This window comes from Notechis scutatus, chromosome 1, assembly GCF_049901735.1.
Source record: "Notechis scutatus isolate UNSWTSFEM ecotype Mainland chromosome 1, rNotScu1.2, whole genome shotgun sequence".
NCBI lineage: Eukaryota > Metazoa > Chordata > Lepidosauria > Squamata > Elapidae > Notechis > Notechis scutatus.
Window position 1 is genome coordinate 186,237,095 of NC_142009.1, and position 21,943 is coordinate 186,259,037.

General features: G+C 39.2%; 1 protein-coding gene across 1 annotated transcript in view; it reads left to right on the plus strand.

Annotated features, from left to right (window-relative positions):
• The window catches only part of TTN (titin), a 311,277-nt gene extending 295,565 nt beyond the window's left edge, over positions 1-15,712 (plus strand). Inside the window, exons 320-328 of the mRNA XM_087950422.1 lie at positions 265-570; positions 667-966; positions 4,668-5,243; positions 5,336-5,641; positions 5,739-6,332; positions 7,038-12,991; positions 13,079-13,232; positions 14,004-14,288; positions 14,417-15,712. Of these exons, the coding sequence (XP_087806548.1) occupies positions 265-570; positions 667-966; positions 4,668-5,243; positions 5,336-5,641; positions 5,739-6,332; positions 7,038-12,991; positions 13,079-13,232; positions 14,004-14,288; positions 14,417-14,709 (8,768 nt within the window). The 3' untranslated portion in view covers positions 14,710-15,712. The remainder of the gene's footprint in view (positions 1-264; positions 571-666; positions 967-4,667; positions 5,244-5,335; positions 5,642-5,738; positions 6,333-7,037; positions 12,992-13,078; positions 13,233-14,003; positions 14,289-14,416) is intronic.
• Positions 15,713-21,943: the final 6,231 nt, after the last annotated feature.

Consider the following 21,943-nt stretch of genomic DNA (forward strand, 5'->3'; position numbering starts at 1 on the left):
CCCTGGGTCCTTATTTTATCAAACTGGGAAGGAAGAAAGGCTGAGTCAACCTTGACCTGGTGAGGATTGAACCCCTGGCCCACAGCAGAATTAGCCTGCAATACTGCATTCTAACCACTGTGCCACCATGGCTCAGTGATTAGGTTAGGATGAAAGATAATGACTAGCCTAGAAGCATTTCTAAAATATTACAACTGAATAGAGAGGGTAAACTCAGTTTTTCTGGGGGAAGATGTATAATAACCGTTGTGTTCTTCTTAACAGATGCACCAGAGCCTCCAAGTTATCCACCAGAAATACTTGATGTCACCAAAAGTTCTATTAACTTATCTTGGTCCAGACCTAGAGACGACGGTGGGTCTCGTGTCACTGGCTATTATATTGAACGTAGAGAAACATCTACTGATAAATGGGTCAGGCACAACAAGACCCACATCACGACTACAATGCACACAGTCACAGGACTGGTTCCAGATGCTGAATATCAGTTCCGTATTATCGCCCAAAATGATATTGGTGAAGGTGAACCAAGCCCTGCTTCTGAACCAGTTGTGTGCAAGGATCCATTTGGTATGTAAATATAAAATCAATTATCAGAGGGCATTCAGGTAAAAATTTGAGAGAAGTCAAATCTTCATTTCTTTTCTTTTTTTTCTAATTTTACAGATAAACCAAGCCAGCCTGGAGAAATTGAGATCACTTCTATATTTAAAGATAGTATTACTCTAGAATGGGAGCGCCCTGAATGCGATGGTGGTAAAGACATCATTGGATACTGGGTTGAATATCGCCAATATGGAGAGACCGCATGGAAAAAATGCAATAAAGAACGTATCAAAGACAGACAGTTCACAGTGGGAGGCTTGCTGGAAGCTACAGAATATGAATTCAGAATTTTTGCAGAAAATGAAACAGGAATGAGCAGGCCACGTAGAACAGCAATGACAGTGAAGACAAAACTGACGTGTAAGTTATATTTGTTATGTATTATGGTATAATTTGCAAAGTTATTAGAAGATACTAAAGTAAAGAGGAGAATGCGACGGATCCATAATGTTGGTTGGTTTGATTATATTGTTTAAAAGTAACTTGAGTTCTAACAATAAAGATTGAGAAATTGAATACAGGTAATCCTTGACTTATGACCATAACTGAGTCCAAAATTTCAGTTGCTAAGCAAGACAGTTATTAAGTGAGCTTTGCCCTATTTTACGACCGTTTTTGCCACAACTGTTAAGTGAATCACTGCAGTTATTAAGTCAGTAACGCAATTGTTAAGTGAATCTGGCTTCCCCGTTGACTTTGCGTATATCAGAAAGTCACAAAAGGGGATCACTTGACCCCGGGACACTGCAACTGTCCTAAATATGAGCCAGTTGCCAAGCATTTGAATTTGGATCACATCACATTCTACCGGTTCGGCCCGGTTCTGGCATACCAGTAGCACCGAAGATCAGCGGAGACCAAACCGGTTCTCTCTGAGGAGCTGCTGTTGGGCCCACCCGCCCGCCTGGGCTCCCATACTGACCTTTATTCCCTGCTTTTTTTTTTTTTTTTTTTTGTAAAAATTTTATTTGGGTTTTCACAAAACATATTACAAATAAATATCTTTTTGAGAACAGCATGATTCCAGGTTATCACTTCTCTATACAGATATAAACTCAGTTACATATTCATCTTTATATTCTGTTCCATATCTTATAACTATTTTATCATTCTCTCAAATTTTCCCTTCCCTTACTTTCCTCAACCTTATTTTTAATTATCTCATTCCTTTCTAAATTCAATTACATATCTTTTCCTAATTTTCAATATTTTTCTAATCATTATATTTATACTTTTGTCTGTCCTGTTTACAATTTCATATTTTCTTTTCTCATAGAGCAAGATTTCCCCTGTAATTACTAACTGGAGTGTAACACCTTTATATCTTTCAATTACTATCCATTCAAATCTTATTTATAATTTAATTTATATCTTTCAATTATAACATTCAATTTCTAGCCTCTATTTTGTAACATATAACTCTTATCAGCCGAGTTCTGCTTGGTACATTCTCTTAAAAATACACACTAGATTCTAAAAAGAGAGAAAATATATAACCATAATAAATAAAATAGTTATTCTATTTCAATTCAGTCCAGCCATTGATATTAATTAGAATCTTTGACATTTCTTTTCAATTACATTTTATACTTCATTAGGAACACTTAAAATATTTCCATCCTTTCATCTTATCAACTAATATTCATATTTCTTTTCAGTTAAATTTTTATAAGTCATTAATAACAGTTAAAATGTTCTCATCCTTTCCTAATTACATTCTCTTATTCTCTTTATTTCATTTAATTGTTAACAAACATTGCATTGCATAACAATATCTATTTTATTTATCACTTTCATATTTTCTAAATTCATTTCTATTTCTAATATAATAATGCTATCTCATGTACCCTTGCAGAATCCTCTCTTTCAATTGAGTTTTCAACCATTATCTCTGTGTCTTTTAAATAGGCTTATACCTTGTAAGTTTCCCTGTTTCTCTATATCCTGTTTCTGTCCTTTATAACTTCTTTTCCATCTTCCCCCTCTTCTTCTTCCTCCCCTTTTTGACCCCTTGTCTCTCTAATTCTAATTCTCCCTTCTGTAATCCTCTCTTCTGCTTCTTCCTAGTATTGTAATTGCTTTTCAAACTATTCTTTTTTTGGTTGTTTTTTCAGATCTTAAGTTTTTCACTCTCTTTCCCCTCTTTCCCTTTTTTACCCCACATAAAATTGCTCGGTCATTAAAGATGGCTTATTCTTTGTCCCGCCCTTCTTGTTCTGCAAGCATTTCTTGTTGTTTCTCATAGTTCAGGATCTCCATTTCTAAGAATTGAAATATGAAGCCAAAAGATCCTCTTCCCTCTTGTGCATCTTCTTTCTGTTTTTTAAGTTCCATTTTTAACTCTTCAAGGAGTGATGCCATTTTAAACACCCGATTGATTTTAGTCATTTAAAATCCAATGACCAAAATTCCAAAAATCACCAAGTAATCTGAGTAATCCAAAGCTTCTTTTTTCCACTTTCTCTTTCCAGAGGTTCTATTTATCTTATTACAAAGTTTCAGTTACAGTGTATCATTTAGGAATCTTGTTAAAGTTTCACTGTTAATTCCTTTTACTTCCAGGTGGTCTCCTCCATTTTTTCCAGATCCCACCCTTTTCTTTTTTCTTTTTCTCTCCTTTACTTCTTTTGAAAGTTTTGAAATATCCAAAAATCTTTATTATCCCTTTGACACTTTATTTTCAGCTTAAAATTGCCTATTAATGTCAAAATGAATTTGTATCAATTTCTTGCTTAGATCTCTTCTTGTTAACATTTAAAGTTAATTGCAGCTGTCAGTATGAGAAAAGAAAAAGAAAACCCAAATATTTTCCCTTCCCTCTCTCCTTCGCTGCTTCAAAAATCTTCTTTGGGAACAATGTTATTCTTTATAATTCAAATTCCAGGGTACCTTGTGTTGTTGCTTTCTCAGTTCGACCCAGTAGGTCAAAGCTTTCTCTTTTTATCTTCCTCCTGCACAATCTTGTCCAGTCGGGTTCTTCTTTGAGGTGGCCATTTCTGACCACCGCTGCACCGCCTTCGGGAAAGGGAGTAATGGCCAGCCGAGAAGGAGAGATGTGGCTCGCCTCAACTCCGCTGGTGGTTTCCCCCCTCTTCACCACCTCTACGGGGTGGCTTCAGCCCCGAATCCAGCCAGCTCGGGGCGCTCCAGCAGCGAGCATGGATCAAAACCGCACACAATCGTGGATTTCGGTCTGTCACCGAAGAAGTCCAAACCGGAAGTCCTTTATTTCCTGCTTTTGAAGCGCAGCTGCTTTGCATGGCACAGCAGATTGCCGTGTGTCATCTGCTGAAGCTTCAGGGAGAGTGCAGGATTGCAGGAGGCAAGTAGGAAAGCCTCTGCGCCTGTGCAAAGTGTCTGTTTGGTGTGCACATGTGTGCAAAGCCACACCTTCCGAACTGGTGGCAACCTACTTTGCAAACCACCACTGGATCATATGATCATGAGGGAATGCCACAACGGTAATACATGTGAAAAAATATCATAGGTCATTTTTTTTCCATTGTAGTGCCATTGTAACTTCAAATAGTCAGTAAATGAACTGTTGCATGTTGAGGATCACTTTATATTTTTTTCCTGCTGAATGGATCACAATATGATAAATAAACTTCATATACACTATTAATGAAACTAAATATGATTTTAATATTTAGAAAAATAAAAATGATGCTTAATTCTACACTTTGCTTGAAAATATGGGACACACTGCAATTATATATATATATATATATATATATATATATATATATATATATATATATATATATATATTCGTAGATTTTCATGGGTACAGGTATGTAGGTCTAGGTGTGTTTGCACTGCTTGCACTGGCACGAAGCCGAAAGCACCAGCCTGAGGATGGCCAGTGGGACCTCGCCGAAACGTCGCCAAGATACTCTTAATCTTACACGAGAAAAGACCCGAACACACCTGGACCTACCTACCTACCTACCTACCCACCCACATACATACATACATACATACATACATATATATATATAAAATAAATAAAAATAGGGAACATTCAGGATATTTTTTTCTTTCCCCTTTTATAAATGCAGCCGGAGAAACACCCGGAGTAAGACAAGAAATAAAGGATGTCACTACAAACCTAGGGGAGACAGGTCAGCTGTCCTGCCAGATTATTGGGAGACCTCTTCCTGACATTAAATGGTATCGCTTTGGCAAAGAACTAGTACAGAGCCGAAAATACAAAATGTCATCAGATGGGCGCACCCATACTCTGACTGTGCTGACAGAAGAGCAAGAAGATGAAGGCCTTTATACTTGCAAGGCTACCAATGATGTTGGAGAAACTGAAACCAGCGGCAAGCTCTTACTGCATGCTCCTCCACATTTCCATCCTGGTTACCCCTTGAAAGAGAAATACCGTGCAGGTGTAGGTTCTACTCTTCGCCTCCATGTTGTCTACATTGGTCGTCCAGTGCCTGCTATTACTTGGTTCCATGAAAAGAAACTCTTAAAGAACACTGAAAACATTACAATTGAGAACACGGAGCATTATACCCATCTTTCCATCAAAAATGTACAGCATAAGACTCATGCCGGAAAGTACAAAGTGCAACTGAGCAACATTTTCGGAAGTGTTGACACTGTACTCAATGTGGAAATACAAGGTAAGTGCCACCTTTTCTCTCCCCTCCCCACCCAGCCTGAATTTAATTGGCCATGTTTTTCAAGTATGGCTTCATTTTCTCCTTTTCTGCAGATAAACCAGATAAACCAGCAGGACCCATTGTGGTGGAAGCTCTGCTGAAGAACTCTGTGGTCATCAGCTGGAAGACACCTGAAGATGACGGTGGTGCCTTCATCACAAACTACGTTGTAGAGAAAAGAGAAGCAAAAGAAGGTGCTGAGTGGCAATTGGTGTCCTCAAGCATATCTGGCACAACGTGTAGGATTGTTAATCTAATTGAAAACGCAGGGTATTATTTCCGCGTCTTTGCTCAAAACGTATTTGGCATCAGTGAAGCGTTAGAGGTTTCCTCAGTTGTTATTATCAAGACACCTTTTGGTAGGTACACGTAAAAATAAATCATAATCCATTGTTGAATTTATAACCTTCTGCTAAGCAAATCAACTTCATGTCCTGGAAATGTTTTATTTTACAGAAAAACCAGGGCAACCAACTCAGCCAAATGTATCTGCTATTACAAAAGATTCCTGTGTTGTATCTTGGAGGCCACCTGCAAATGATGGAGGCTCAAAGATTAGAAATTACTACCTTGAAAAGCGGGAAAAGAAGCAGAACAAATGGATTGCTGTAACCACAGAAGAAATCCGTGAAACTGTTTATTCTGTTACAAGCCTTATTGAAGGCCTGGAATATGAATTCCGTGTAAAATGTGAAAACCTGGGTGGTGAGAGTGAATGGAGTGAAATTTCACAACCAATCATTCCCAAATCTGATGTACCAATTCAGGCACCACATTTCAAAGAAGAAATCAGAAATCTGAACGTGAAATTTAGAGGTCATGCCACATTTGTTTGCAAAGTCACCGGTCACCCTAAACCTGTTGTAAAATGGTTCAGGCAAGGCAAGGAAATTATGCCAGATGGTGAAAAGGTGAAGATACAAGAATTTAAAGGAGGATATCATCAACTGGTGATTACAAATGTAACAGACGATGATGCTACTGTATACCAAGTGAGAGCAACCAACCAAGGAGGATCTGTTTCTGGAACTGCCTCCTTAGAGGTTGAAGGTAAATTATGTGTGTGTTTTTTAATATTACAATTATTTTTGTTAAATTTTTAAATGCAAGCTAATGGACAAAAATCCAAACATCCATTTAACTCCTATATTAAGATCCTTGTCCAATAATTTCAGTTTAACAGTGTTGGGGTTAGGGTTAGATTAGCCTTCAGACATGATACCACTGTATACAGCAGGCTTTATAGGCTAATATTCTGTAGTTTGAAAAATGAACTTTATAATTAAAAAAACAACATATGGAACACATTTTAAAAACAATTAGTATATGTTGTACCAGCCTTTTCAAGGAACAATAATCTCACAACTGCTTCTATCATAGAAAAATTCAGTTATGCCCAAATAGGCATTCATAATTTTAGCATAGCTTTTATGAACTAGTTCAGTGGACTTTCTTTCATTCTATTAGATAAATTTCTTTGATGTATGTATCTAGTAAGAAGCTCTGCCAAAATTGCTGAAAGCTACACTTTGTGTGCATAATCTCCGAATACTATAATATGAACAACACTTTTTGATTATTCATTTGGCAATGGAAAGAATTTATGGCACAAAGTAAATTTCAAATATTAGACTTTAAGCTGCAAAAATGTTCTACCTCCTGAGAATCAATTTTCCTCTGTTAAAAACAAATTTAAATTTGTTTACTGTATTCACTTTGCTAATTTAATTTTTCTTGTGTTTTTTTTTTTAATAGTTCCTGCTAAGATCCACCTACCTAAAAATCTGGAAGGTATGGGAGCTGTTCATGCCCTCCGTGGTGAAGTTATTAGCATCAAAATTCCATTCAGTGGCAAGCCTGATCCGGTGATCACTTGGCAGAAGGGGCAAGATCTCATTGACACAAATGGACATTACCAAGTTATTGTTACGAGATCCTTCACATCTCTTGTTTTCCCTAATGGTGTGGACAGAAAAGATGCCGGTTTCTACATTGTCTGTGCTAAGAACAGATTTGGCATTGATCAGAAAACAGTGGAATTAGATGTGGCTGACGTACCCGATGCACCAAGAGGATTGAAAGCAAGTGAAGTTTCAAGGGATTCTGTCAACTTAACATGGATCGCTCCAGCTAATGATGGTGGAAGTAGAGTCACACATTATACTGTTGAGAAACGTGCTACAACAGCTGAAAGATGGATCCGTGTTGGCCAAGCTCGTGATACACGATACACTGTAGTAAACCTGTTTGGTAAGACAAGCTATGTCTTCCGTGTTATAGCAGAAAATAAGTTTGGGCAAAGTCAGCCTTCTGAACCAACAGACTCTGTTATAACCAAAGAAGATAAGACAAAAATATTTAATTATGATGAAGAAGTTGATGAAGCCAGAGAAGTCACCACAGCTAAGGCAACTCATTCTTCTACAAAGGAACTCTACGATAGATATATGATTGCTGAAGAACTCAGCCGTGGGCAGTTTGGAATTGTTCACAGGTGTGTTGAGATTGCTTCCAAGAAGACTTACCTGGCTAAGTTTGTCAAAGTGAAAGGTGCTGATCAAGTACTAGTAAAGAAAGAAATTTCTATCCTAAACATTGCTAGACACAGAAATATTTTGTATCTTCATGAATCATTTGAAAGCTTAGAAGAGTTGATCATGATCTCTGAATTCATCTCTGGAGTTGACATCTTTGAAAGATTGAACATTCCTGGTTTTGAACTTAATGAAAGAGAAATTGTAAGCTATGTACGCCAAGTATGTGAAGCCCTGGAATTCTTACACAGTCACAGCATTGGAAACTTTGACATCAGGCCTGAAAACATTATTTATTTCACAAGAAGAAGTTCTACAATTAAACTGATTGAATTTGGCCAGGCAAGACAACTGAAACCCGGTGATAATTTCAGGCTTCAGTTTACTTCTCCTGAATATTATGGACCTGAAGTCCATCAGCATGATTTGGTTAGCACAGCCACAGATATGTGGTCTCTTGGAACTCTAGTGTATATACTTCTAAGTGGCCTGAATCCTTTCCTTGCTGAAACAAACCAACAGACAGTTGAAAACATCATCGGTGCTGAATATAATTTTGATGATGAAGCCTTCAAAGACATAAGTATTGAGGCCTTGGACTTTATTGACCGCCTATTGGTAAAAGAAAGAAAATCTCGTATGACTGCTACAGAAGCCCTTAACCATCCATGGTTGAAGCAGAGAACCGAGAAAACCAGCACTAAAGTAATCAAAACATTAAGACACAGGCGTTACTACCAAACACTGATGAAGAAGGAATGGAGTAGTGTTATATCAACTGCCCGTATTTCATGGGGAGGTGCTGTCAGATCTCAGAAGGGAGTTATTGTTGCTAAAGTTAAAGTGGCATCAATTGATATTGGCCCGCTTTCTGGTCAAATAATGCATGCTGTTGGAGAAGAAGGTGGACATGTCAAATATGTCTGCAAAATTGAAAACTATGACTCAGCCACACAAGTGAACTGGTATTTTGGAGTAAAGCAACTGGAAAACAGTGAAAAATATGAAATTACCTATCACGAAGGCATAGCTACAATGTACGTCAAAGATATTGCTAAAGCAGATGATGGTACCTATAGATGCAAAGTTGTAAATGACTATGGGGAAGACAGTTCCTATGCAGAACTATTTGTTAAAGGTGTCAGAGAAGTTTCTGACTATTACAGATGCCGAACTGTCAAGAGAGTGAAGCGCCGAGTAGATACCATGCGACTTTTGGAGAAGCCCCCAGAATTTACCTTACCTCTATATAACCGAACTGCCTATGTTGGTGAAAATATCCGGTTTGGAGTAACTATAACAGTTCACCCAGAACCTCGCGTAACCTGGTTCAAATCAGGTCAGAAAATCAAACCAGGAGACGATGATAGGAAGTATACCTTTGAAACAGATAAAGGTCTTTATCAACTTCTAATCCACAATCTTAATGAGGATGATGATGCTGAATATACGGTGCTGGCACGTAACAAATATGGTGAGGATAGCTGCAAAGCTAGACTAACCGTTGTTCAGCATGCTCCTGCCGAAGACACCACTCTGCGACCCATGTTCAAAAGGCTGTTGGCAAATGCTGAATGTCAAGAAGGCCAGCATGTCTGCTTTGAGATAAGAGTCTCTGGAATACCAAAACCAACACTGAAGTGGGAGAAAGATGGTCAGCCTCTCTCGGCTAGTCCCAATGTTGAAGTTGTACATGAAGGATTAGATTATTATGCTTTACATATAAGGGATACCTTGCCTGAAGACAGTGGCTATTACAGAGTTACTGCTACAAACAGTGCTGGTTCTACAAGCTGCCAGGCTCACTTGAAAGTAGAACGCTTGAGATATGTCAAGCGGGAATATAAGTCAGAAGAAGAGAAGCAAAAAGTTGTACAGAGGAGAATTGACAAGACTGTGAGAATGGCAGAAATTCTTTCCAGGACAGAAACAGTTGCACTGACACAAGTAGCCCAGGAAGCCCTGAGAGAAGCTGCTATTCTATATAAACCAGCTGTAACCACAAAAACTGTAAAAGGTGAATTTGAGCTGAGGAAGGAAGAAATGAAAGAGGAAAAGAGACTCCGAATGCCTTACGAGATCCCAGAGCCCCGCAGGCGTGTGACCACTGCTCTTGAAGAAGATCAGAACATCAAGCTATTTGTGCCTATGTCAGACATGAAGTGGTACAAGAAGCTGAGAGACCAGTATGAAATGCCAGGAAAACTTGACAGAATTGTTCAGAAGCGACCCAAGCGCATTCGTCTTTCCAGATGGGAACAATTCTACGTGATGCCACTGCCACGTATTTCGGATCAATATAAACCTAAGTGGCGCATACCTAAGTTGTCACAAGATGATCTTGAAATAGTGAGACCAGCACGTCGTCGCACACCCTCTCCTGATTACGACTTTTATTATAGACCAAGAAGGCGATCCCTTGGTGATCTATCTGATGAAGAAATACTTCTGCCTGTCGATGACTACTTGGCCATGAAGAGAACTGAAGAAGAAAGACTGCTACTTGAAGAAGAATTGGAGTTAGGTTTTTCTGCTTCACCACCAAGCAGAAGCCCTCCACGTTTTGAACTGTCCTCTCTTCATTACTCTGCAACAGATGCTCAGAGAGCTGCAGAACTATCTAGAGGAAGAGAATTGAGATATGCAACTTATCATATACCCACTAAAGAAGATACGACTGCAACTTATGCACAGCTTCGACAGCGTCATGACAGAGCAGCTTATAGGCCATCTAAACAAAAGGAGAGAATAATGGCTGAGAAAGAAGATGAAGAACTCTTACGACCAGTTACTACCAGGCAGCGGCTCTCTGAATACAAGAGTGAACTGGAATATATGTCACAAGAAGAAAAGAGACGGATGAGAAGAAGGAGAGAAAAAGAAATAACTGAAATCACATCAAAAGAGGAAGAAGAGGAAATAGAAATGGTGAGACACGTTCATCGGGAATACTCACCTCCTTCAAGATTACTCAGAAGACGACGGTCTCTTTCTCCAACTTATATTGAACTGATGCGACCTGTGTCAGAATTAATTCGACCTCATTCACATCCTGTGGAAGAACCTGAGAGAAGATCTCCCACGCCAGAAAGAACTCGTCCACGTTCACCAAGTCCAGTATCCAGTGAGCGATCTCTCTCTCGATTTGAAAGGACAGCAAGATTTGATATATTTTCCAGGTATGAGTCCATGAAAGCTGCTTTGAAAACACAGAAAACAATGGAAAGGAAATATGAAGTTCTGACTCAAGAACCTTTCACTCTTGATCATGGTCCACGGATCACTCTGCGAATGCGTTCACATCGTGTCCCATGTGGCACCAACACCAGATTTATTCTGAATGTTCAGTCCAAACCAACTGCTGAAGTGAAATGGTATCATAATGGTATTGAAATCCATGAGACCCATAAGATACATTCCACTAACACTAGTGGCGTATTGACCTTAGAGATCCTTGATTGCCATATTGATGACTGTGGCACATACCGTGTTGTGTGTACAAACTATAAAGGAGAATGTTCGGACTATGCAACATTAGATGTTACAGGAGGAGACTATACTACATATAGTTCCCAGCGCAGAGATGAGGAAGTTCCTAGAACTGTTGTTCCTGATCTGACCAGAACTGATACATATGCAATCTCTTCATTTAAGAAAATCTCTGAGACAGAAGCCAGCTCTTCAGCAAGAGAAGTCAAGTCGGAACTGACAGCAACAAGGGAGTCATTATCATCATATGAACATCATGCTTCTGCTGAAAAGAAAATCAGTGTGTCAGAGGAAAAATCAATAGAAGAAAAAGCTGTGCACCGGAAATTTAAAACCACTCTACCTGCAACAATATTAACAAAACCCCGCTCAATCACAGTTTCTGAAGGAGAGACTGCAAGATTTTCATGTGACACTGATGGTGAACCAAAACCAATAGTGACATGGCTGCGTGGTGGACAAGTTCTTGTTTCTTCTGGGCGTTATCAAGTGACACGCACTGAATATAAGTCCACATTTGAAATTTCATCTGTCCAGATATCAGATGAAGGCAGCTATACTGTTGTGGTAGAAAATTCTGAAGGAAGGCAGGAAGCTCACTTTAGTTTAACTGTTCAACAAAAGAGGGTTCCAGAAAAAGCAGTGACGTCACCTCCAAGGGTCAAGTCCCCTGAGCGTCATGTGAAATCTCCAGACAGAGTAAAATCTCCAAAGCGAGTGAAGTCTCCAGAACCATCTCCTGCCCCCTCCAAAGCAAAACCAACCGTCACAGAAAAAACCCCACCAGCTGAAAAAGCAGACTTGCCAGTTGTTATGGCTCCCAAGATAAAACAACAATTGAAGGTCGACGTTTCTGGCGATAAAGTAAAGCTATTTTGTTCAGTTGAGAGCAGTGTGTTAAGTGTTCAAGAAGTCTCCTGGTCTAAAGATGGCAAAAAATTAAAAGAAGATGATCGTTTCAAACTTCATTATGCAGCTGATGGAACTTATGAACTTAACATTCATCACCTTCAGGACTCTGACCAAGGTGAATATACATGTGAGATTATTGGAGAAGGTGGCTCTTCTAAAACTAGTTTCCAGTTTACTGGACAAGTATTCAAAAATACAAGTGCTCAGATATCAAGCTTAGCCAAAACGCAAAAGCTGGTTCAGAAAGAAGCAGAAGTCCTTGAATTATCTACCCAAAAGAAAGCTACTGTGACTTCTCAAGAAAAGGCAGTAGTCCAAGAGGAAATTGTTAAGAAGTCTCTAGTACCTGAAGATATTAAGAAACCTTGTCCAGAAGTTAAAGCCACTACCACCAAAATGTCAGTGTCTGAAGGCGAAAGAACTGTTCTCAAAGCCAATGTTCCCAATGCTTTTGGTGTAAAATGGCTGTTAAATGGAGTAGAGTTAACCAACTCTGAAGATTATAGATATGGTGTATCTGGAAGTGACCATACATTGACCATTAGCAAGGCTACTCAGAAAGATGAAGGGATACTTACCTGTGAAGGAAAGACAGAAGATGGTATCATAAAATGCCACTTTGAAATGAATGTTTCCAAAGATCTTTCAAATGCCCCAACCTTCATCACTCAACCAAAATCTCAAAATGTGAATGAAGGACAGAACGTGCTACTTACCTGTGAAGTCACTGGAGATCCTTCTCCTGAGATTCATTGGTTTAAAGATAATCAACCAGTAAGTAATTATTGGTTAGCAATAAAAAATTTATTTGCATGCTTGGATTAAACATGACCTTAATTAAACCTCTCTTCCTGTTACCAGATTTCTCTCTCATCCAACATCCAAGTAAATCGTTCCAAGAATGTTTATTCTCTTGCAATCCAAAATGCTGCATTGAGCGATAGTGGAAAATACACAGTCAAAGCAAAAAATTTTCATGGGCAATGCTCTGCAACAGCATCCTTGACCGTCCTTTGTAAGTTTATTTTTTCCTCCAGTTTTCCCTTAATGGCACTAGGACTTAGATGATATCAGAAAAGCAGCTGATTTTGTGAATTCTTTAATAAAGTACCACTTTATGTACTGAATCAGATGTGCAATATAAATGAGGATGTTGTTATACTTAAATAAGTGTATAATAAATATTTAAGAAAACATTTTATGCCAGCTCAGTGTTGTCATAAAGCTTTTAAGTATCCTAACATATCTTGGCTATTAACCCCTTGGTTCTGGTGATAATTGACTAAAAAAGTCTCAAGAATATTACATTCCAAAAGATGCACAGCCTTCAGGCTTTTAAAAAGTATTGAAGTTTCCTGATAAAATATAAGGCTGTACATATCCGAGGAATCATTGGGTTACTTTGTGTTTGCTATCTCTTTGTATACAGGCTTGAATTTAAGGAAAGCTGTGGTATTTTTAATGGTGCTTTCAATGAATATAAATGAAGAAAACGAAGCACCAGTCTAAGTACTTTCCCCCGCAATTCTTTAGTAATTCTAATTATCATGAGCAATTTTAAGTCATTTATATTTCCCATTGTAATAATAACTTATTTAAGATAGAGAGGGGAAAAGAGTATTCTTGCATTATTATCCATTATTAGAACCTTATGTCAAAAACCAGATTCAGTTTTCCTCAAATTGCAAGCCATTCCTGTTTCTCATTTCATAAAGTCAATAGAGAACCAGCTAATGTGGTGTCATTGGTGTTTTTTTTTACCATGTGTGTTTGCTATGCTCCACAGCTCTAATTGAAGAATCTCCAAAAGAGGTAGTGTTGAGGAGAAGTGGTGAAGCGAGCATGCAGGAGAGTCTCTCTTCACAGTCATTTCAAATGTCCGCTTCTAAACAAGAAGCTTCGTTCAGCAGTAGCAGTATGACTGAAATGAAATTTGCAAGCATGTCTGCCAAAAGTATGTCTTCCATGAAAGAATCCTTTGTAGAGATGAGTTCCAGCAGTATAACAGGGAAATCTAGTCTGACCAAAATGGAGAGTTCAACCAGTAGCTTGCTTAAATCTGGTATGAGAGGTGAGCAATACAATTATACGTAGAGTTAGAGAAATCCCTGCTACTTCCTTTAGACTACCTCCTATCTTAATGAAGTCATAGTCTCCGCTGAGAATTAATTTTCAACTTTTTTTCCTTGTTTTGCGAAGGGACACCTCCCAAAATCGAAGCACTTCCAAGTGATATCTCCATTGAGGAAGGAAAGGTGCTGACCATCTCATGTGCTTTCTCTGGAGAACCTACTCCTGAAATAACTTGGTCCCGCAGAGGGCAAAGTATTTCTAGCCAGGGGGGCAGATTCCACATTGAAACCTGTGAAGATTTAACCACGTTTATCATCATGGATGTTCAGAAGAATGATGAGGGCCTTTACACGCTGAATTTAGAAAATGACTTTGGCATTGACTCTGCCACTGTGAACATTAACATTCGATCAATGTAGAAAGTACAATTATTTTCTTTGCACTTGACTTCTGCCAAGTGACTCATACGGACTGAAATAACTGATTTGTAAATATATAGTTTTTAAAATAGTATTTTTATACCTTCCTGAATGAGAACAACGTCCTAGAAATTACACTATGATTTATAGTCATCATTATGTGACTTTAAAACGTTTTTTTTTTCAATTGACATGTACATACTGTATATAGCCGATGATAACGGTTATGGAGTTTTGTACCATTTATTTTATGACATTTGAAAATGTAACTTTTGGAACCGTTGGTAGGAGAAAGTTCCTGACGGAACGAATACCCTGCTCAACATTGAACTAATATTCGTGCCTCAACAAAAAGTTGATGTCTAAGATTGCCTCAACAGGTAGAGAGGCTCCCTGTTGAAGACTCCTTTCCTGACACCTAAGAGATGATGCTGTGCACGTTTCATGCGTGCATGAATTTATTTGCAATCAGAAACATAAGCCATTGGTGAGGTTTGCATTTACCCTCCTGTAAGCCCCACTCTAATAGCTTATGTTGGGTCTGATCAAAGTCAAACTTTATTTTGCTCATGACTGATTTACCATAGATGGAACAAAATGTCAGCGGCCAGCATTTTGTTCATCGCCTCTCTATGCATTGTTTCTGGCACAATGACTGCCTGAACAGCTTTACAAAAAAAGTAACATCACCTGGCTATCCCGTTGTTGAATGAAGCTGTTTAGGAACTCATGGACAGAAGCAGTGCCAACTCTTGGAGGTTCCTTGGATGCAGTGATTATGTAATAGTGTTAGTATTTAGGTAGATAATGTCAATTCCGGGCAACCAAGTTCTGAACCACAGTTGAAAGAAAATGTAAACTGTTGCTATAACATCACATTTTGCCCTGAACATAAATTTAGTTTAGTTTCATAAGTAGTAAACTATTAGTGAGCTCTTAGCTATTTTACTGAACCTCCTTGAGGTAGTATTCCTTTTAAATAAAGCATGCCACCTGCACATTACCACCTCTGTATCCTAGTCTTTTTTTACTTCTTTCTTCTACTTGCATTCCTACTTTCCACCTCTATTCAGGAAGGGAGGGGGGTACCCCATGATTCAGAAACTACAAATGATCCCTCAGTTCATTAACATTGTGAAATTTGGTTGCATGATTTTGGACTGTTGTCAGATCATACAGATTTTCCTATTTAAATATTTACTGTTACACCTACACAAAACGAACCCTTTAAAGCCTTCATACTTTACTCCTGGTGCACATTAAGCATCCCTGATTCATAAAGGGAAAAATTAAATAAAGTGCAATGGCTTGGAAGCCAAAAGTGGTCAAGTGAGAAAAGGGAATTTTGTTCACCATGCCATTGTTAAATATGTGGGAATCCTGCCTTGCATTTTTCACCAAGGCAAGGAAGCAATAGCAATTAGACTTCTATACAGCTTTACAGTGCTTTTACAGCCCTCTCTAAGCGGTTTTACAGAGTCAGCCTATTGCCCCCAACAGTCTGGGTCCTCATTTTACCACCCTCGGAAGGATGGAAGGCTGAGTCAACCTTGAGCCTGGTGAGATTTGAACTGCCAAATTGCAAGCAGCTGGTAGTCAGCAATCAGCAGAAGTAGCCTACAGTACTGCATTCTAACCACTGTGCCATCGTGGTTCCTAGCAGCAGAAAAGTTGGCTTTTTTTTACATGTACTATTTGTTTTTGTTTTAAAAAATGCAAATGGCGCATGCGGTTTACCACCAAGATCTGGGGATGATGTTTGAAACTTGAAAGCGTTTCGCTGAGAGGAGGATTACCAAACTCATTCTGAATATTTTTTTTCCAAATAAAGGCACCTCTGTAACAGAGAAGGCCTGACGAGTTCGTTACCATCATTACCATCATCAAAGTTGAACTTTAAATAAACAATCTTAAGAGTGGAAAAGTTTAAGGCAACAGCAAAACCAAGGGGAAAAAAATAACACAACTACACCTCTTGGAAAGAAAAACAAGCACAGGCCTTTGACCTTACCACCTCGACTCTTCCATTCACTGGTGGAGAGGATCGGCAGTCTCTAGGATAGTGCAAACAGGCTCCAGGGCAGCATGATGTTAAGTGCAAAAATAATTATAAACCTGCCCATGTTTGTGTGTGTAGCTGCTGAGCGGTTTTGTGATGCCAATTTATTCAAGTATTTCAGCAATTATTATAAAATGAAGTAGAGGCAAGAGGGATGCAGGACAGGGGGAAATTGATTCAAAGAGTAAGAATTTAGAAAAGTCATCAAAGCCTTTATCAGCTTTGATGCCAAAGGCTTCAAGCCTTGTCAACTATCATCCCACCACAATTATTATCAATTTGACAATGATGCCATCCTATAAAGCAGAGGTGTCAAACTCAAGGTCGGGTCCAGCCCACAGGGCCATTATGGAAAAAGGGGCCAGCCATCGTCGCTTTGGCCTGGTCTACACAGTGCGGAGAAGAAACATGCAGCAGTTTGGGGAGTGGCGTCAAGCTGACCCCGCCCACCCAGTCAGCCACACACCCCTGCCCCCTCCCCCAAGGTCAACAACAGCTCTGATGCCGCCCTCAATGAAATTGAGTTTGACACCCGTGCTATAAAGCAAAGGTAGACCATCTTGTTTGGTTGAAAGCCTTAACTGATTTTTGACCGATAGGCATATTGTGGCTATAATCAGGCCAAACTGAGCTTGACTTAATTTAAACTATCCATAGGAAGCACAAACATGCATTCTTCCTTCGGGAAAAAAAAAAACTACATGTGTCAGATGTGGTTAGTCCCTGGATGGAGGATCACAAAGAAATACGACTGTAGACAGCATTAAAAAATCCAAAAAAGAAAAAGAAAAAAACCATGCGCAGGAGATGGAGACATTTTATGTATTTTTGTTAAACACTACTCCCATCCATATAATGCCTTTTCTATTCTATAACTGTCTTAATTGTGCCAGTTAGCAAGTCCATAGTTTAAGGTTGATTATTTACATCAAACAATAACATTGTTAAGAGAGAATAATTGCCTTCTCTTACGAGACGGTGAACAAGAGCTTAATTCCACTGAAAGTTTTGAAAGTTTTCTTTTAGCAACTGTGATTTTTTGAGTTGTTGAAGGATTTATTGGGTAATAAAAAGTGTATTCACTTCCATGGCATTGTTAGAATATGAGAGCGAGTGATATATTCTAGACCTAGACTTATAGAAGATAGGAATATCTTTGCTATTATGTCAGCCTCTGGAATAGGCCTATATATATCTCTACAAGTTTATACATGACAATAATTGCTCTGTACCTTCATAGTCATTCTAGAATTTGGAGGAGGAACAGCATCACTTAATGGAGTGCAATTGCTATAAAAACCCAGGCAAACTCTTGGCATTACTCAGTTCTTGAATTTTAGAGGGATAATAATAGTAAATCAAATAAAACAAAGCAAACCTTTTATCAATATTCATGATGATGTTAGAAGACAATAGACTATGGCAGAGTTCTTCTGATGGGTTTATCATCATGTTGTGCAAATCAGTGAATGATGTTACAAGGTCAATAAATCATTTTTCTAATGGCATGACTCAATGCATGAATAAGCACAATACAAGAGAGACACAAGAACTGTGAGGTTGGAGCAATGCAAAGACACAAATGCCTTTGGTTGTGCTGTTTTGTAAAAGGAAGATGGCATAAAAAAGCACCAAAAAATCTGGTATCTATCATTAAAATGTTGCCACAGCAATGTGATACTAACATACACTGCTCAAAAAAATTAAGGGAACACAAAAATAAGACATCCTAGATCTGAATGAATGAAATATTCTCATTAAATACTTAGTCCATTACATAGTTGAATGTGCTGACAACAAAATCACACAAAAATTATCAATGGAAATCAAATTTAGCAACCCATGGAGGTCTGGATTTGGAGTTACACTCAAAATTAAAGTGGAAAAAAACACTACAGGCTGATCCAACTTTGATGTAATGTCCTTAAAAAAGTCAAAAACTTGTAGAAATATAGAATGAGAATAATGGTAACTAAGTCAGAAAGAAATAGATGAAATAATGACAATGATATTGAATAAGAGTAAAGAGAAGTAAAGAGAAATTGAATAAGAGGTTTTGGTATGTTATATGGAAATGGTTTAAAACAGAATCATAATTTATCTGACTTGTTAAATTTACAATGAAAAAAGGTTTAAACGTAATGAATAATGATAATTTGTGTGTTTTAAAAATTAATAAAACTTGTTTTAAAAAAAAAAAAGTCAAAATGAGGCTCAGTAGTGTGTGTGGCCTCCACGTGCCTGTATGACCTCCCTACAACGCCCAGGCATGCTCCTGATGAGGTGGCAGATGGTCTCCTGAGGGATCTCCTCCCACACCTGGACCAAAGCATACCCCAACTCCTGGACAGTCTGTGGTGCAACGTGGCATTGGTGGATGGAGCGAGACATGATGTCCCAGATGTGCTCAATTGGATTTAGGTCTGGGGAACGGGCGGGCCAGTCCATAGCATCAATGCCTTCGTCTTGCAGGAACTGCTGACACACTCCAGCCACATGAGGTCTAGCATTGTGTTGCATTAGGAGGAATCCAGGGCCAACTGCACCAGCATATGGTCTCACAAGGGGTCTGAGGATCTCATCTCAGTACCTAATGGCAGTCAGGCTACCTCTGGCGAGCACATTGAGGGCTGTGGGGCCCCCTAAAAAAATGACACCCCACACCATTACTGACCCACTGCCAAACTGATCTTGCTGGAGGATGTTGCAGGCAGCAGAACGTTCTCCATGGCGTCTCCAGACCCTGTCACGTCTGTCACATGTGCTCAGTGTGAACCTGCTTTCATCTGGGAAGAGCACAGGGCGCCAGTGGCAAATTTGCCAAGCTTGGTGTTCTCTGGCAAATGCCAAACGTCCTGCACGATGTTGGGCTGTAAGCACAACCCCCACCTGTGGACGTTGAGCCCTCATACCACTCTCATGGAGTCTGTTTCTGACCGTTTGAGCAGCCACATGCACGTTTATGGCCCGCTGGAGGTCATTTTTCAGGGCTCTGGCAGTGTTCCTCCTGTCCCTCCTTGCACAAAGGTGGAGGTAGCGGTCCTGATGCTGGGTTGTTGCCCTCCTACAGCCTCCTCCATGTCTCCTGATGTACTGGCCTGTCTCCTGGTAGCACCTCCATGCTCTGGACACTACGCTGACAGACACAGCAAACCTTCTTGCCACAACTCGCATTGATGTGCCATCCTGGATGAGCTGCACTACCTGAGCCACTTGTGTGGGTTGGAGACTCCGTCTCATGCTACCACTAGAGTGAAAGCATCGTCAGCATTCAAGAGTGACCAAACCATCAGCCAGAAAGCATGGGAACTGAGAAGGGGTCTGTGGTCACCACCTGCACAACCACTCCTTTATTGGGGATGTCTTGCTAACTGCCTATGCTTTCCACCTGTTGTCTATTCCATTTGCACAACAGCATGTGAAATTGATTGTCAATCAGTGTTGCTACCTAAGTTTGATTTCACAGAAGTGTGATTGACTTGGAGTTACATTGTGTTGAAGTGTTCCCTTTATTTTTTTGAGCAGTGTATATTCTTGTTCAGGGTGTCATTCCCGTTTCTGCCACCCTGCAATTTCTTACAGCTAGAGTCTGCATATTTGCATTTCTTTTGTAGTTGGAGGTGAGGGTGGTAAAAGGCTTAGCATTTTAAAAAACACAAGATGATTTTCTAACCTTCAATCAATTAAAATAGAGCTGGAAGGGAACTTGGAGGTCTTCTAGTCCAACCCCCTGATCAAGCAAGAGACCCTATACCATTTCGGATAGGTGGCTGTCCAGCCTTTTCTTAAAAACCTCATGATGAAGCACCTACAACTTCTGAAGGCCAGCTGTTCCGCTGGTTAATAATCCTCACTCTTAGGAAGTTTCTCCTTAATTCCAGGTTGCTTCTCTCCTTGACTAGTTTCCATCCAATGTTTCCTATCTTGCCTTCTGGTGCTTTGGAGAATAATTTGACACCCCCCCCCTTCTTTGTGGCAGCACCTCAAATACTAGAATACTGTTATCATTTATTTATTTTTATTTATTTAATTATTTGGCTTGTCAATTGCTTACAAGATAATAGGTATAAGTAAAAACATAGTTATTAATACATGGATACATATAAGAAAAATAAAAGAAACAATAAGACAGGGATGGTAGGTACGTTGGTGCACTTATGCACGCCCCCTACAGACCTCTTAGGAAAGGGGTGAGGTCAATAGTAGACAGTCTAAAGTTAAAGTTTTTGGGATTTGGGGAAGAAACCACAGAGTCAGGCAGAGTATTCCAGACATTGACCACTCTGTTGCTGAAGTCGTATTTCATGCAATCAAGTTTGGTGCGATTAACCTTGAGTTTGTATCTATTGTGTGCTCTTGTGTTGTTATGGTTGAAGCTGAAGTATTCATTGACAGGTAGGACATTGCAATGTATTATTTTATATACTATACTTAGATGGGACCAAAGGCGGCATACTTCTAGGTTTTCTAGGTCTAGAATTTCAAGTCTGGTGGCATAAGGTATTCTACAACGAGTAGAGGACTGGAGAACTCTTCTTGTGAAATATTTCTGGACTTTCTCAACTGTGTTAACATCAGATACGTAATGTGGGTTCCAGACTGATGAGCTGTATTCGAGTATTGGTCTAGCAAATGTTTTGTATGCTCTAGTTATAAATGTAATATGACCAGAGAAAAAGCTATGTAAGATTAGGTTAACAACTCTTAATGCCTTTTTGGCTATGTAGTTACAGTGGGCTCTAGCACTTAGGTCATTTGAAATGAGTACTCCAAGATCCTTGACAGAGTTTGGATCATCAACAAGGTCTTGACTATTCAGCTTGTATTTTATTTTCTGATTTTTTTTGCCAATATGTAAGACAGAGCATTTTTTTGTTGAGATTTGAAGTTGCCATTTGTTTGACCATTCTGAAACATAGTCAAGGTCTTTTTGAAGGGTAGCAGTATTGTCTGTGGTGTTGAATAGCTTTACATCATCAGTGAAGAGAATGCAGTTGCTCTTGATATGATCACAGAGGTCATTTATGTAGAGTATGAAGAGAGTTGGTCCTAGAACACTGCCTTGGGGGACACCACTGTTGACAGGTACAGAATTTGATAGGACGCTCCCAATTTTGACCATTTGTTGTCTGTTTGACAGGAATGCTTCTATCCAGTTATGCAGGTGTCCAGAGA